Source organism: Lissotriton helveticus, chromosome 9, assembly GCF_964261635.1.
Source record: "Lissotriton helveticus chromosome 9, aLisHel1.1, whole genome shotgun sequence".
In the NCBI taxonomy this organism is placed as follows: Eukaryota; Metazoa; Chordata; class Amphibia; order Caudata; family Salamandridae; genus Lissotriton; species Lissotriton helveticus.
Window position 1 is genome coordinate 1,069,145,377 of NC_136070.1, and position 17,423 is coordinate 1,069,162,799.

Here is a 17,423-nt window from a genome sequence, read left to right on the forward strand (position 1 = left end):
GTTGGTGCTCGATTCCCTATAAGTAAAGTTGGTCTAAAATGTTAAGTTCTAGATTCAGGAGCTACAAACATAGTGGGCATACTTTGTTTATGGAGTTTGGCTACATATGACAATCAGGACCTATTGGGTCTTCAATGTATTACACTGGTTCCAAAAGGCTGTTATCTTTCATACACATGACTAACTTACCGGCTTAAATTGGCTAAAATATTGTCAGGCAAACTCCTACCCACCAGCCTATGTGACATGCCTAATCACAGGGGGGCCTCCTTCGTCAGAAATTAGAATAGTGACTCCCTGAATACTGTGAGTACTTCTATGCACTCTTCTGCCATCTAGTACTGGGCTTGGACTTTGCAAGTTGTTTTTCTAGAGGGAGTCTTTTTACTGCTGGTGTGACGTTGAGTCTCCACCTCCTTGAGGAAATGTGGATATCCCATTGCTCCTTTTTAAATTGTTAATTTTTTCCTGCCATGTTGCTGAGTGAGGCTGTAGTTTTGTAGGATAGTAGTTGCTGTTGAACATGCATATAATACATTAATTATATATATATATATATATATCCATTTGTAGCATGAGTGTGCTGCAGATACACATGCTATGCCTAGGCTGTAAAACAGTACTCGTCTCGCTGTAGCTTTAGGCATTAGATGGTGCAGTTATTTGACACAGTGTACCTAAAACTGTCCTACTAGAGATTATTTTCTGGCACGCGTATCCACACAGTAGTGTTTGGTAAATGTGTGCGGATTTGCCGATGTAGTTGTTTGGCAGATATCAAACGGAATTGTCCCTAAAAAGCCATTGATGCACCTTGTAGAATGCGCTCTTGGAAACTGTTGGTAGATATCCTTTTGTTTTTATATAGTAAATTTGTATGCTTTTAACAAAACATCTTGCGATTCCTGCTTTTGAGATGGCTTTTTCTTTCCTAGGGTTTGAATACAGCTACAACTAGTTCTTGTGTCTTACTAAATGGTTTAGTTCTCTCAATGTAGTACATGAGTGCCCATTTAATATCGAGTGTATGAAGGGCCCGTTCTGCCACAGTGTCTGGTTTTGGAAAGAAGACTGGAAGATCCATGGTTTGATTTAGGTGAAAAGGTGAGATGACCTTTAGGAGGAACTTTGGGTTAGTACGTAGACCAACCTTATCCTGAAAAACCTGAAAATAAGGTTCTTTAATGGTTAATGCGTGAATTTCCCAAACTCTCCTAAAATAAATTAAAGCGTCAAGGAAAGGTACCTTTCAAGAACTGCAGAGGACAAGAATGCAGTGGTTCAAATGGTGTGGACATTATTCGTGTGAACACCACATTTAACAAAGGTGCTGGAAATGTATGGTGTGGGATTACCCTTTTTAAGCCTTCCATAAAAGCTTTGATGACCGGTATGTGTCTGATGTTTGCAATTTTACAGATAAGCTGCAATTGCTGCTAGATGCAGTCTAGTGGAAGTTTATGTTAAATGTGACCTTTGGAGGTGTAGCAAATAGCACACTAGTTGTTGCTGTTGGTGCACAAGGGTCTATGTCTTGAGCCATGCACTGGTGTGCAAAACGCTTTCATTTGGCTGCATAGCATGCTCTGCCTTGTCTCCTTAAGAATGTCCATGCATTCTAGAGGCAACTGTAAATATCCAAACACTACAACTTCAGGAGAAAAATTCCTAGGTTGTGTTTCGGTGCCCTTGTTGTGACTGAGAAGATCTGGCATGTTATGTTATGTGTTTTGTTGAGCGTGACAGCTGCCCCAGCAACGGGGCATCCCGGCGCTAAGAACCACAACACAACCTACTGAGGAGGGGGGGGGGGGGGAGGAGGAGGGAAAAGAGACTACAGAAGTGGAAAGAGGTGCGTTTTTAGTGCTTTACGGAAAGCAGACAGGTTGTTGAGGCAGCGAATGTGGAGGGGCAGGGAGTATGTTGAGAAGCTTCAATGTACTAGGGACAACTCTAATAATGTTGTGGACCACGGCAGAGGTTGGAGCGGTGATAATCATCTTGAGTGATATTTGAGTTTTACTGACCAGATATGAAAGGAGTGAGAAAGGTGGAAAAGTGTATGAAAATATACCTGACCAGTTCATCCATGGAGCATAGCCTCTGGACTGTGGATGTGGGTACCTGGAGGCGAAGCTCTGGCATTTTGTGTTTTCTTTGGTGGCAAATAAGTAAATTTCTGGTGTTCCCCAACGCCGGAAGTACCTTGGAATTCTCATTTGTGCACTTGTTGCTGCATCCTTCCTAGTAAATCCGCTATTGAATTATACACTCTTGGAAGATAGTCTTCTAGGAGGTGAATGTGGTGTGGAATAGCCGAGTGCCAAAAGTGTTCGGCTTTTTGAGACAACTGTATTGAGTTTGTCACTCTTTGTTTATGAATGTAATAAATTGCAGTCATATTGTCTGTGCGTAGAACATTCTTCCCTGCTATGTTAGGCAGGAAAGCTTTGAGAGCCATCTGTACGGCTATGAGCTCTAGGACATTGATGTGGAATGTTTGTTGGTGAATAGTCTAATGTCCCTGTACTGTGATGCTCTCCATGTGTGCGCCCCATCCTGCGAGTGATACATCTGTTGTAACAATCACTTGCGGGAATGGGTTGTGGAAAGATCTGCCCTTGAGGGTGTTGTGTTCGTTCCACAACTTTAAAGACTGATGGAACCTGGGTGAAACCAACACTAGATCCTTCAAATTGTCCTCTGTTTGTGACCACTTAGATGTCAGACACTCTTGTAATGGGCGCATGTGTGGTCTGGCATGTGGGACTAGTGCTATAAATGCCATCATGCCCGAAAGGAGCATCACTGCCCTGGCTGTTAGGTGATGATGTGGCTGAAAAAGAGCCAGTTGAGAACCCTCTGCGAATTGGGGTAAGCTTTGGCTGAGTATCACGCCCTGATATTGCTGTATCTGAAGACGTTCCAAGTAGGATTTTGAGGCATTTATTGTGAATCCCAGTTTGTGTAACAGATTGACAGTGGCTTGCAAGCACCTGTGTGTGCTGGAACTCTTGATAGGCCAGGTACGAGAATACATGAATGTTCTGTCTCCTTAAATGGGCAGCTACCACAGCTAGACATTTTGTGAATGCCTTTCGGGCTGTTGTTAACATGAAAGGTAGCACTTTAAACTGGTGACGACCACTTACCTTAACCCCTTCGCTGTGGCCGCGATTTTTCCGCTGTGCAGTAAACAAAAACACAGGGCAGGGCCGTGACGAACCCCAGCCGTCATCCGCACACACCCACCGCGGGGCGTGACGGCTGGGGTTCGTCACCAGCATGGGAGGGGTTAAACCAGAGGTACTAGTGATGTGCAAGGTGAATTGGTATGAAAATATGAGTCCTTCAGATCTCGTGCTATCATGAAGTCACCTTTTTGTAGTAGTAGTATCACATCTTGTAGTGTCACCATGTGGAAATGTTCTAATAAGATGTGTAGGATGAGCGGTCGTACATCCAGTATTGGTCTGGCGGATCTTTTTTGGGTATAAAAAATATAGAGCACATACCCTTGCCTTAGTGGTTGTGTGGTACAGGCTCTATGGGCCCATTTGCAGGAGAGCAGTTACTTCTTCCATAAGAAGGTGTGTATGCAGAGGGTTATTTGTGAGGCGTAAAGTTTGGTGGGTGGCTTTTTAGTTGTAGGCAAAATCCCACATGGATAATGCCCAGCACCCACCGATCTGATGTTGCTTCTGGCCACAACTGGCTGGTGGAGCTGTTGTAGCCTTACCCCGACAGGTGTTATATGATGGGGGGGAATTGAAGGTAAGTCACTGTTTAGTAATAGAGGCTCCCCTTGCAGGCGTTCTTCTACACTGTAGTAGCTCCTGTCAGTTTGATTATGGTAGTGTTGCTACTGTTTTGGGTAAGTTTGGGTATGAGTGGTGGTTTTGGAAGCTTTTCTTCCCAGACACCTCCAAAAGGAATGTTGCTTTGGAAATATTCTGAAGACAGTGGCATAGGGATTATGGCCTCATGCTCTGTGGCAGTGTTTTCTATCAGCGTCCTGCCTTTTCCACTCTTGTTTGGTGCTTTATTCTTATTGTCTTGAAGGTTTTCAAAAACATTCCCTTCTGTTTCAGAACCCACTGTTTTTTTTGTGCGGTTATGTCCCTCTCTGCATGTTTATTCTTTGCCTCGGCAGTGGTGTGGGGTCTTGGAAGCACAGTGGGCGATGCTGTAGCCTTCTTTGGAGCTGAAGTGTGACGGTGCACCGATACCTTCTTTTGGGACGATGTGTGTCCTGGCTCTGATAAGGTGTGTATCGACACCATGTGTTTGCTCGGCTCCGATGGTTTTGTCGGTGCTGGAAGATGGTGAGGTGTAGATGGCATTTCACGTACAGGAGTTGATTTTCTTTCTGCATACCTCTCGGTCTTGACCTGAACATAAAGTTTGTGGCGCACTAAGGTGATGTTGGGGAGGGTTAGGTAATTACTTTATGTATGTGGGGGTGGGTCTTGAGTACTCACAGCCCTTGGCATTTTCTTCATTTTCGGCCCGACCTGGACATTTTGTGTTTATGCGTCATTTCGATGACCAGCAAGACAGAGTCGTCATCTTCCTCTTGATAGGTAGACGCATCAGAGTGGACTTAGTGCAGACTGGCCATGGTGGTGCCCTCTGTTATATCACCTTCTCCTTCATCTCCCTGGCATTGAAGGTGTTGTTCTTCTGGCAAAAATATTGCTTCTACTGCCATCTCCATATGATGGGCTAGCCGGCGGTCTAGTCAGGTCCGAAGAGTCTTCTTGTTTTTGAACAGGCTGTACAGTCCTATTGCTTCTGTTCCGGCGACCAGCAGAAGTTGCAGACGTCATATATGCCTGAGTATGCGCAATTAGCCCCACACTGGAGGCATTTACAGAAGAGACTGTCTTTTTTACCCGGCGCCGAATATTCTCGATGGATCTTAGAAGGGAGTTTGTATTTGTGAAGTTGAATGTAGAAGTCTTACAGCATCTGCAGAACTCGGCTCCGCTAGCCGCTGATAATTCGCAGAACTTGTATACGAGGAGTAGAGGCCATTCTAAACAATTAGAATAAACCAAAAGGTATGACTTTTGAGGAATTAATACTGTTAGTTTGTGTCAACAATAGATGAATTATAATTGGACTACATCTATTCTTCAAATATCAATTACTTCAAACTCTTATGAAATGTAGCTATAGATACATTTTTTAACTAATTTTTAAAAGCAAATTTCATGATCATACCAGTACCCAATATACAACACACTGTCCTCATTGAGACTCTTATCATATACAGGCAGCCCTAATGTATTATTTTGCACTGGGCCCGTCTTCAGATAGTCCAATACATTCAATAAATCAATTGCATAATGTCCATATATTGCACATGTGAATAGGTTGGTGGATCCTTGTATCAGAAGTATTTTCATTTGATTTGGACTCCTTTTTTGAAAGTAGTTTACACGTGTCAGCCAGCTGACTTTCAGCCTCCTCAGGTGTGTGAATCATTTGACTTAAAGACTTTTTAAAGGAAATGTAGGCAAATGCAGGGTGGTCATACGGTCTTGCCATGAAGGTGAAATAATCACTTCCAAATATACCACGTGGCTCGCTGGTTAAGCTTCCTCAAAGCAAGAACTAACAGCTATAGCCTTGCCCAAATTATCGGCATCTCCGTCTGGTTGCCCGGCAGAGGACAGTGTGTTGTATATTGTGTAATGGTATCATGAAATTTGATTTTAAAAATGATTTAAAAAATATATCTATAGTTAAATTTCAGAAGAGTTTGAAGTAACTGATACAACTACATATGTGTGGGTAAAGAATGGATATAGTCCAATAATGGAGATGATATTGTTGACACAAACAGTATTTATCCCTCAAAAGTCATACATTTTGGTTTATTCTAGTGCATGTGCCCAAGAATGGAGAGGGTCAATCAGGCCACCCCCTGTTTTATACCGTTCCGACCCATTAGGCGTACATAGACTGCAATGGCTTTGAAGCTGTGTGGTGCTCTGGTTCAATCTATCCGAACCCAATGGTGGAAAAAAATAAAATCTAACAGAGGAGCCGTTAGACATGCTCATTCCCTCGAGGTGGAGACTCGACATCACATCAGTAGTAAAAAGACTCTCTCGAGAAAACAACTTGTCCAAGCCCTACACTAGAAGGCAGAAGGGTGCCTAGCATGTGTATCTGCAGCTAACACATGTTACAAATGTATTGTTCCTGCATGCACTTGTTTGACCAATACAAAGTTCTCCCTGCATTCAGCGAGCCCATTTGGCACCATAATAATTTCTGCTGAATGCAGCAACCTTATGATGAAGTATGCCGTCTAGGCTGGTGGGCCTTACATTCTTAATGAAATTCAAGCCCTCTAGTAAGCCATATGTGCGAACGATAAGGGTTTTCCTGAACCAGTGTAATACTCACATTGAAGCTCCTCTTTTTCCTGAAGACTTATGAGTTTATATGGTATAGATTGGGAGGGAGCAATCAGAGATGTCCATCCCCCTCTCAAGGACATCTGTGATTAGCCTATAAATCTCAGTGTGTACATATGGATACTTGATGAATCAGCCTGTCAATGCAAGCCCTATGTGGTCTAAGTGCTGTCTTGCTTTTACTGAGAAGCAACATATTTGAGCCACTATCTTTCATGTAAAACGGTTTCGTTATTTTGCTTTAAAAACAGGAATATTTTCTTCAGATAAAGTGTTTTTCATAGGTACTGTGTGTTTAATGATGATTGCTCGAAAATGACAGTTGGTCGAGGTGCATGCCTGCATTTCCTTTAAAAAATGCTTTAAAATTTGTGAAAAAATGTTTGTGATTTCCACCTATAGCGTGATTGGGGTTTTACAATTGCACTTTTGTTACATTTTTTCAGTTTTTTCTTATTTATAATACAATTTTGGGATCATGTTTCTGAAATTCTGAATTTTAAGATGTATGTTTTATTGTTTTTACTTGGAACTTTCTAACTAGTACTGCAAACCCTGTATACTTAGTTCCAAGCGTGCTACTGATTCCATCTATATTTGGTGGGATACGGACTGTTGAAATAATTTCTTCAACTTGCAGTCAGATAGCTGGACAAAAAATAGATAAGCATAGAGGCCACGACCTAGGTAACAAAATACATGATTATGGTGATTAGGTTCCATGAAATTACCATAAACACGTCCCATATTAGACTAAAGTATTTAAGGTTTAGACCATCCCTCAAAGGAATACACCATTGCCACATCATGCTCAAAAAACGTAACATATTTAGTCTCATTACTAGTGCAATGAAAATACACCAGGCATTCAGATTATATTCGCCTTAACGGTCAACTGAAAAGAAAGAACTGATGGGTAAAGCGCATTGGACATATTAGAGTTTTGGACAGGCTAGATCCAAGAGGAATTCAATATGTGTGTTCCATGATCCATGCAGGATTAACATGCTAAGGGGCATTTTTGAACCAGTTTGGTCACAGTCACACAAAGTAATGAGGTTGCGCCTTCGAAAAGACTTTGGGGCTCCTATGCTTATGACATGGTGTAGCGTGATAAATGTCTGTATGAAAACTATGGTCAGGTACATCACACTCTTCCTTCCTATCCTCCCTTGATCTCTTTATTTGTTTGGGATGCATATACAGATTTGGTGATTTGTCTGGGGCGATGCAAGTGTAAATAAGATTTTGTTGGTGTTCCCTTGTATAAGATGTTTCTCATTTTATATACTGACACATCATTAGAAATTCACATTGCTTGACTCTGGCAACTCATTAATCTACTACTTACTGCATAATAGATTTGTAATTAAGGACTACAAAAATAAATCTGCTTACTTATATACAAACAGATGCAAAAAAAACTTTAAAATGCAGTCAGATTGCCAAACATCAATGCTTTACACAAGCAACTGCAAATGCATATTTTCTGGTACTGATGTGCCCCACTTCCTTAATTCTTTATTTACATTTAGAATAGATAATAGCAATCCATATTTATGTAAGATATGAAAAACTCGGAAGTGTTAACTTATTCACCATTTCAATGTTACCATGCACTCAATTAATAAAAAGAAAAACTCAATAGAGTACTGTTCAATGTATCGAAACACCACTGTGAGAGCACATGTCATTATAATAAGTAATAGCTGTAATTGAATGTGTCTCAAGGATTGATATATTCAATAGGCGATAAAAAAAAAGCTTGATTACAAGTCGTGGTAAAATAATGAAGGACTCTCACAAATTTGGCAAATCCTTAAAGTGTGGCTGCTAAACAGAAAGGTGAATTGTAAAAACTAAAATATTATCTTGCCAGTAAGACAGTGCTGGACTGATATCTATTTTATTCAAGGGTGTACCTAAAATGAGGATTTATGAAAAAATCTAACTGCATTTTTAGCTACCCTAGAAATGTTTGAAAAGGAATAATTTACAAGACTCAAAACGTTGATCTGCTTCAATTCTGTACATTTAGTAGATGTTCTAAGTGTGTTTGGTGATCAAGATACACGACACATGAAAGTTGTTGTTCAAATGAATGCCATTACGTAGCTTAAATAATAGCTGGACTAGTGATCATGTTAAAACCATTGCTATTAATCTATAGGCATAGCAGTCTTCATGTAAATCAAGAGTAAGCACTACACAATGAAAACAAAAACTTATTAAGCATATTGCCCCACATATAACCTTAATGTTGCAATAAATAAAACTGAAGTGCATTTCTCTAGGAAATCAGGGCAGAAGCTGTTTTTTCATGGTTTATTTAATTTTCCACATGATCACAGTATAGCTTTACATTGATAAGGTTTGTTACTACTTACAAACAGAATGCATATTAAAATGAAAGCACTCCTCTCGTTCATTGAGTTACAAAATGGGTGTAGTGTTTTATCAGGACTGATGCTTTGTGTAAGCATGATAATTTCTTTAAGTTATTTAACAGTCTGTGTTCAAGATCTAGTTCTAACAGTTTAATACAACTCAAAACTGAAATGCAGGATTCCTAGGGGAGATACTTACACTCTGTATGCAGCCTCAGCACAAGTGCATACATGTAGTCATACTATTTTACACACTATGTACAGTCAGAGAATTTTCTAGTCATCACACTTGGTCCCATTTCCACCACCCAGTTCTGTCCCAGAAATGTAATCTTGCAATTGCTTCGTTTTTTAATATATTTACACATAATTACTCCTTTATTTTGCAGGCAGGAAGTGCAATGGTATTTTACAATGGAACAGTAAAATGCATGCTTGACTGCAGATAACACACAGCTTCAAATGGAACAGCAAGTCAACATCTAAAGGTCCATTGTTTAAATATCTGCCGACGGTCCCTCGGCTGAATTTAACAAGAACAAGAGGCTTCTGCTGCATGCAGTACATGGTGAAAAATCTTTCTGCACCGGGTGTCTGAAAGGTTTCTTTTTTTTGGCAATACAATACATATACATTATATTAATATGTATTTATTAATTAGTTTACATTGTTGTACAGTACATTCTTAACTTAAAAAAATACATATACATTATTTTATTGTTGTTCCAGAAAAGATGTATGGCTTTGCATTTTTTGCAGGTCTTCGATAGTTCTATTTTGTCATAATTACCTTCTTTAGTGATGATGTCACATTTCTTTTGATAGTATACTTCACTGTCCTTTTTGTTCCCAACAGACAACATTTATATTCTTAGACACTTTCTACATAATAATCATCTACATTGAGTTTAGTTATAACTAGACAATGGTATGATGTTCTTTAAAGCTGCTCATTGACTTCTTCTCACCATAAACAGGGAAACTCATTGATTTGGGATATTTAGTTACTCGTAAAAGACAGCCGAGAATGGATGTTGGTGGCTCAAATTCAAATGCCAATGATGTGACAGTTACTACTTATGAATGTAAGAAACACTACATGTAAAATTATATTAAGGATGCAAACGGCAGAACATGTCAAAATAATCTACTTGGTGATCGAAATGTTAAAAATGTAAAAGTAGAATTTTAATGTTTTGTTTCCTGTCTATTTTTATTTTGGATTCATTAGGTTTTTATCCTAGACCCTACACATAACACATGGCTTCCTTCCAGCGGTCAAAATATACAAGCCACAAGTTGGCCCGTCATGCATCTTTACTGGAACAACCTATAAATCACAGTTATACTCTACTATCGGTACAGAGGTATGAAGGAAAGCCCTACATATTGAAATATGTTGGATCTTTACTTCAACTAATATCAACTGTAACACTGATATATTTTGCAAATATACAATATGTAGAGTGGAGCCTCACACTATTAACATTAGATGACATGCAAGACAGATCAATCTACTTTTAAACTTTAGGGAGCAGAGTGTCCGGGAACTCTAATGAGCTCCCATAAGCTAAACCACAGAAAGTAGGAAGTGCTGAACAGAGTAAAGAGCCATGTCCTTTTTTTGAAGACTTAATAGTGATTTACATATGTTTGAAAAACAATGCATGTAGTACAAATTGGAAACAAATTGTGACAGTAAAAAGGTTAACCCCTAAATTGCTGTATTTGATTTCGATGGTGAATAACAAAGTGCTCAGTTTGCAGTTCTGCTGGTTTAGTGACATCCATAGCATGGAAAGAGGGAAAAATGATATCACAAATGGAAGCGGAAGTGTGCCCTGTTTTGTTTGAGTGGTATAAGCAGCTCTCAATCATAGATACATTGAGCTAAAATAGGGAATATATTTGCATTCACCTACCCACTATCACAGAAAAATGTTGGCTGATTAAGTATAGTTTTGCAGTGTCACTTGGATTTTGTTTCCCATGGTGAGTATGAGAAGGTGAACAACTGAAGGAATAACCGCAACAATGCTCAGACCACCACCAATTTACACTGCTCCCCAGAGTAGCTTTTGGTAAAGTCCTTTTATTGGACTCGGGAAATGGCTAGATCAATTCCAAGGTTCACCAAGGAAATATCTGAAGCAATGTAGACTTCTCTGCGAATGGGAACATTTCACAATAGAGTTACATGTGTGGCCTTATGTAAAGATAATTGTGCCTGTCATCTTGTAACATTATGACCTAAATTATTATGCACAATTGCCCACCCACTGAGTAGAGTTAGCCTCTAACTGAATTGATGTTAACAGTGAGAGGGGCTCTGCTAATGCAGTAATTTGCTGCTTGGAACAAACTGAATCCTCAAGAAAAACAAGGAAAATTCAAACAGACATAGCAGAGAGGAAGAGTGTTGAAAAATACAAACGGATATAGAAGACAGACGTTTTACAAACATTTTACACACAGGATGGATAGTTTAAATAAAACGGTACATAAAATATGGACATACAACAATGCAGAAAGACAGTTAAGAAAGTGAGGTGTGCATTTAAACATGGCCAGAAACAAAAAAGCTTTGAAACAGACTTATCTGCAAATGTTCAACTAAAAATGTTCAACTAGGGCTATACTCAAATGTACAGAACGTTCAAAGCACAGTATATTGTTAAAAAGGTGCCTGACACTGAAGAAGACTAGAGCACCCAGGTATGAGATGAATATTTTGCAGTGTAGCATGCACTGTTTGTGGGACCCTTCTCGTATTATCGTCAAGTAAAAAATGAAGACAATGGTGAATGGAAATTCACAGTTCTCACAGCCTTTAAAGTGTCTTAGAATGTGTGTAGCCAATGCTCTAAAACAACTGGCATTAGCAAGTAATCCTACACCGCTAAGAGTAAGTACTACAACCTTACTGGTTTGCTTACCTGAAATAGCAGTGCAGTAATAATACTGATTAATAATGATTTTTATTAATAAAATAATAAGTATTTATATCAACATAGTTTTACTAAAACAGCATACAGTAAATGTGTAGTAAATTGGCACAGTAAGTAAATGAATTGCTTAAGATTTTTTTAAAGTCCCAACTTTTATTAAAGAAAATACTGGAACTTCTGAATTCATTATTCATATTTAAGTTTTGGTGTGTGTTGTGTCATTATTTAGTGATTGCATTTTCTACTTATTAAGTACATGGAATTCCTGTAAAGTGTATATTGCTAAGTTTGTGGACTGGAAATTTGCTTTCCAAGCAAAAATGTTACATACTGTATACTGTAAATCTATGGCTATATTTATATATTTACAAAGTTTACTTGAGTACTTTCATCAACCATATTAGGTCTACTTATTTTTTGCCCATTATCAAGAAGAGCAAGAATGCAACAAATCACTTTAGTCATACATTTATTTCATATATATATATATTTATATATGTATAGCTAATATCCAGGATAAAGTGTTAAACTGTTATGATGCGACACATTTTGCTAGGTTCTATTCATCTAGTGGTATCTTTCAAGGCAATTGAAAAATTCTGACTGATCATTAGGATCAAAAACACCACTCTCTATTAAGTGGATGATATGTATAATTACTATTTACTGATGTTGTTTTTTCTCTTACGAGAACGCACAGATGTTCAGTGGAAATAAATTGCCTTTTCTGGGTAGACCTCTCACAGCATGACTTGGTACCAAAACCACTTTCAAAACTGCAGTCACCAGAAGAGTACCTACAGCATTGTCTAGACTATTGTGCTAATGCCACTGTGTTTGGGCTTTGTGCTGGTTGAAGTAGAAGATGTAGGTTGCTGCCCATGGTGGAGCTGAGCATGCTGGGAATGGGAAGAGGGACCAGCATGAGTAGGAGGCAATGAGGGATGAGCAGAATGGGGATGCTGTGCGTGCGAAAGCTGCTGTGTGTAGGATTGATGCTGGGAAACTGATGAATGTTGTCCATGTTGATGGTGCTGGTGTGGATGCTGGACATGTTGCGGTGGGTGGTAGTGATGGTGGTGGTGATAAGGAGGAGGGTTCTGGGGTACTTGACAGTACTGTGAATGGTGGCTGTGCACCTGGGCCTGAGTCTGCCCCTCTGCTGGCCCTGTATTATGGGCTACAGACGGATGCTGTATGTGCTGCTGATGAATGGTTACTGGAGTGTGTGTTGCTGGCTGGGAGGGACCAGATGACAGATGCCCCAGAGAAGATGGCTTCCCCCTCTTGCTACCAAATATAGAACCTAGAAGAGAGGAAGAATTAGGCAAAGTCTGGTGTGGTCGTGATGGGCAATCTCGGGTTGATGTAGCTCTTCTGCGCATATGAGGGCTGCTAATGATGGACCCCTAAAAGAAAATCATAGAGAGTACAATTAAAAGGTTTGCAATCACTGTAGAATATTTGAGGCAGATCAAAACCTGTATAAATACTCACTTAACCTGACTGCACTGAACTCTACATCTGAAACAGTGACATTAAAACCACCGAGACAGATTGCTAAAACCTCAACAATGCCATAAAAACAGCAACATCGGAGTAGCAAATATTGCAACAAATTAAAATACCAGATAACTATTTAACAAATTATACTCCACCACACTTAAGCATTTTCAGTGAGTAGTGGGGAAACAATATACCTACTAAAAAGTATATTTGCCATGTAGGCATCATAAGACAGAATGCACCATAGAGACCTTTAACAATAGTGGTTGGGCATTTATCTGTTAACAGACCAGCTGACTAGCTCAGACCGAAACACATTTTATAGAAACCTCTCAATAATATCTTTTCTTTAAACTGATATTCTGTCCTACATGTACCATCCTAATAATTAATTGAGAGGATGTGTGGTAAGTCCTGAAACAGAAATTCTTAGATGCTGTACGTTTGATTTAAACTCTGTATAAACTATGTTTTTAGGTCGTGGAGAAACAAACCTGAAAACTAAAAAAAAAAAAAAAAAAAAAGACATTAACGATATATAAATGGTTGAAAGATGAATGAAATCTCATGAAATCCACATTAAATCCATCCCAGATAGTTACTTTTCAATTCCTGCAATATTTCTCTTCAATTCAACAGTTTCATCACCAAATACATTAAAATGGCTAAAAAGCAACATGAATGGCTAAGCAAATTAAAAGCAAAGTACACTATAACCAATGAGAAAGTGGACCAAACATGCTGCAATACTACAAAGCTGACTACCCCAACAACAAGTGCAGCCGCCCCCACTTTTACAAGGTCTAAATGGCCCCATGAAAGCAACAGCTTTCTTCTGTTTGGTCAACACAAGTATGTGTATGATCTTTGAAAGTGGCCTGCTGATGGAAACACTAGAAACATTTCCCGACTCTTGCAGTTGCCAACATAGCAAAACTTGGCTGGTAGTAAGCATCTGGTTCCCGTACATGAGCAAAGGATCCATTTGCAACAACTCCTAAAACAGTTCTGCACTTTGCATTTATTGTTTACAATACGTTAATTAGGTGTGCCAGTAGAAGGACATTTTGAAACCAGACTGTAAACAGATATGAACCTAAAGCTTTTCCTAGACCCCCACTTTCACAAAGTAACTTTTGAAAGTCAAGGGTAAAGTTGATGAATAACCAACATGAATAGACATGGCTATGATGTACTGCCTAAATCCATTGTGCCAATGAAATCCCTTTCCCATGTATTCTACCGTCAACTGGCAGAGTATTATGGTGTCAGGTAGGACAATGTCAGCAAGGACGGTGAAGACACACCAATCAGTTTAGGTTACAGCAACTAGTTACCAATTGGGGTACTCGAATCCTAGTCGAATTAATGTCAGTAACCCTGGATAATTTTAGGTTACGAAGTTAAGTGGGAAGTCAGTTCTTGGAATAAAAAGACAATGTTATAAAGTAAATGAAATAAGGAAGAAGGGGGTTCAGCTTTGTATCATTGCTGTTTTAAGCTATGGTTTCTAAAGGAAACATCAAATATATTGAACCATGCTTGCAGGAACATAGGGAACAAGCTTAGCAGGAATCAGAAAATTGAGTTTACGCCACAAAGGTGTATTGTTTTTAAGTCACTGTAGTGCAAAGTGAGCAGACTACGCATGCATATTATTGGAGGCAGGCAGGTTATATGTTAGAAAAAAGAAAGACAGCAAAAAGTGTATATACACAAAAGAAAGGTTTGAGAAATGCATATCATCACAACCAGCTAGATATCAGATGCTTCCAACTTACTTCCATATTGCTGTCTAGCGATCCTGCACTGCTGCGGCGCCCACGCTTGCCTGCCCAGGACATGCAATACCATAGATTAGAGACTGCAACATGATCTGGGTGATTTATAGCTCTTTCCCTAAATAACTCAAATAGCCTTAGAGTACAAACTGGGAGGGCCTTGCTACATGAAACTTGCATAGACTCAACAGCGAAGTAGAAAACTGAGGCAGAAACAAATACAGTTTCAGGCCTTAAAAAGAGGTTGCATCACTGCACTCAAATTCTACATAACATGATGGTAAGTAAGACGATTTTTTGGTTAATACAAATGTTATTATTCCAAAAAGTGTGCAACACAGGTATAAAATGCATACTGTTTATTCAAATTCTTTCTTATTGGCTTTATGTTAAGTGTCACTGTTGCATCAAATGTGTCATCCAATACTGCTAACATATAATTGAATGGTACATAAGTAATTTGTTGTATAACGGACTTTTAGGGTCACCAACGGTTCAGCACTACAGGACTGAAGAAATATAAGTCTCTGAATACCAAGTATTTTTAGATTGTATTTAAAATTCTGAAATCTCTGTTGGATTCAAATTTATTTTTTCTTATAACTACAAGCAGATGCACTTAACTTCCAATAACAGATGTAACTGTCCATAACTAGTTTTTCTAGATTTTATTTGCCAAAACGTGCAGTGCTATCTGCTAAGCCAGAGATGAGAACAATTTTGGTTGGATCATTTAAAATGATATATTAGGATAGCTTCTACTGAAATTTAATTAGGATTTGTAACAGTACAACAGCAATATTTATGCTGCTGCAACAGTCCTAGTAGAGGACCAACCCACAACAAACATCCTTCGAATGTTAAAATATAGGATGGATATCCAATCAAAGACTAAGAACACACAATGACATGCTTACTTTGGAATAGTTATTTCCCTGGGCAATAAACTGGCATGCAGCTTAAGGAACAAATCAAACTAGTGCAATTATCCAGGAAGTCAAACGTTAGTTGTTCATTATAATATTTTGAGGCAGGGACAAAACTTCAGTAATTAAGGTAAGATTAAAAGGTGGAAGATCACCTTTGTTAAAAGAAGGACAAGCATATGGGAAAAGGAAGTCAGGCACGAGGGACTGAAAGGCAACTTCATTTCAAACACTGAAGGAATCTCATGAGAAGAGGAAACGAGGGTGTTAAGAGGTTAAGGGAACAACAGGTAACTAGAAAAAGGGGCCCAAAATACATAATGAAATCTGAACAGTTATGTTTGTCTTAAAACATGGTAATTTATGCTTTCATTAATTTTGTGCTAGTTGTTTTGGTCTTCTATGTAAAACAAAAACAAAACAAAGCAAAAACAAAATCACAGACAAAAAATCCTAATTCTGAAGATAGGATTTGTTTGAAGAGCCCACTCGTTAATAAAAGTAAATCCTTATATGTAAACACATGTAAGCCATCCATGGCTGTTGCAAGCAGTGGCATGAAATGGCAATATAAGGATGCAGTAAATCTTGTTGAAATGCAAAAGAATTCACTATCCACCCTACGAAAGAACAACCAAGTTTGGCAAGCCACAATGATTGCAGCGAACAGAAATGTGATGAAAATAAATAAGTCTATATTTCTCCAGAAAACACAAATGTGCCCTTTGGGAGGGTTGAATTTTATTTGAGTAGATTTTAATCGGGTCACTAGACTATAGACACTTGACAATCACAATGAACCAACATCTACAAATCTTGTATCATTTCATAAATATTTGAGTACCTCTCTTACACATTAACTTTCAAATGTTAATATCAATGCTGCTTGGTTAAGCTGCTTAACTAGTTAAGATGTGTCCTATATTTTATGTTCCCCAAGATATTTCATATAGTTATTAAAGCCACTACAGCAATACACACTAATTGACTTTCACCATCCAGTACAGCAGTCATGCATAATGGAAAAGAACGGACATAAGGTGATCACCAACGACTGCAAGAACCACCAGACCAAATTGTAAATATAGTCAAATAATCACTGGTTTGATCGTGAAATACTATCTAATGGATTCCATCCTACAGTCTTAAGAAATGCAAGCAACGAAACTGAAGTAAATGATTTTCAACATGAAATTGAGTAATAACACATAAAAGGAAAACATACTATACCTTTAGATAAAATGTATGCAATTCAGGGTATTATATCTGATTACTTATATGTCAATCCTTATATTTACATTTAATATTAGAATGAATGCCCTATTATTAATTCATTAAAAAGTAACCAAACTTTGCAAGAATGCTATTGTAATGATAAATTTACTAGGTCAGCATGTTATTGGCTTCTAGGTTTCAGGACCACAAAGCCCGCTATCCAGAAGTG

At 38.6% G+C, this 17,423-nt stretch overlaps 1 protein-coding gene across 13 annotated transcripts in view; it reads right to left on the reverse strand.

The window, feature by feature from the left end:
• Window positions 1-8,742: 8,742 nt before the first annotated feature.
• Window positions 8,743-17,423, reverse strand: part of IQSEC1 (IQ motif and Sec7 domain ArfGEF 1) — a 492,992-nt gene continuing 484,311 nt past the window's right edge. For 9 of the 13 annotated variants that reach the window (XM_078661440.1, XM_078661441.1, XM_078661442.1 and 6 more), the window contains 2 exons: window positions 15,054-15,103; window positions 8,743-13,175 (listed from right to left, as the gene is read on the reverse strand). In XM_078661440.1, coding sequence (XP_078517566.1) covers window positions 12,576-13,175; window positions 15,054-15,103 — 650 coding nt within the window. In that variant the 3' untranslated portion in view covers window positions 8,743-12,575. The remainder of the gene's footprint in view (window positions 13,176-15,053; window positions 15,104-17,423) is intronic. The other 4 variants (XM_078661448.1, XM_078661447.1, XM_078661450.1 and 1 more) reach the window with 4 other exon arrangements.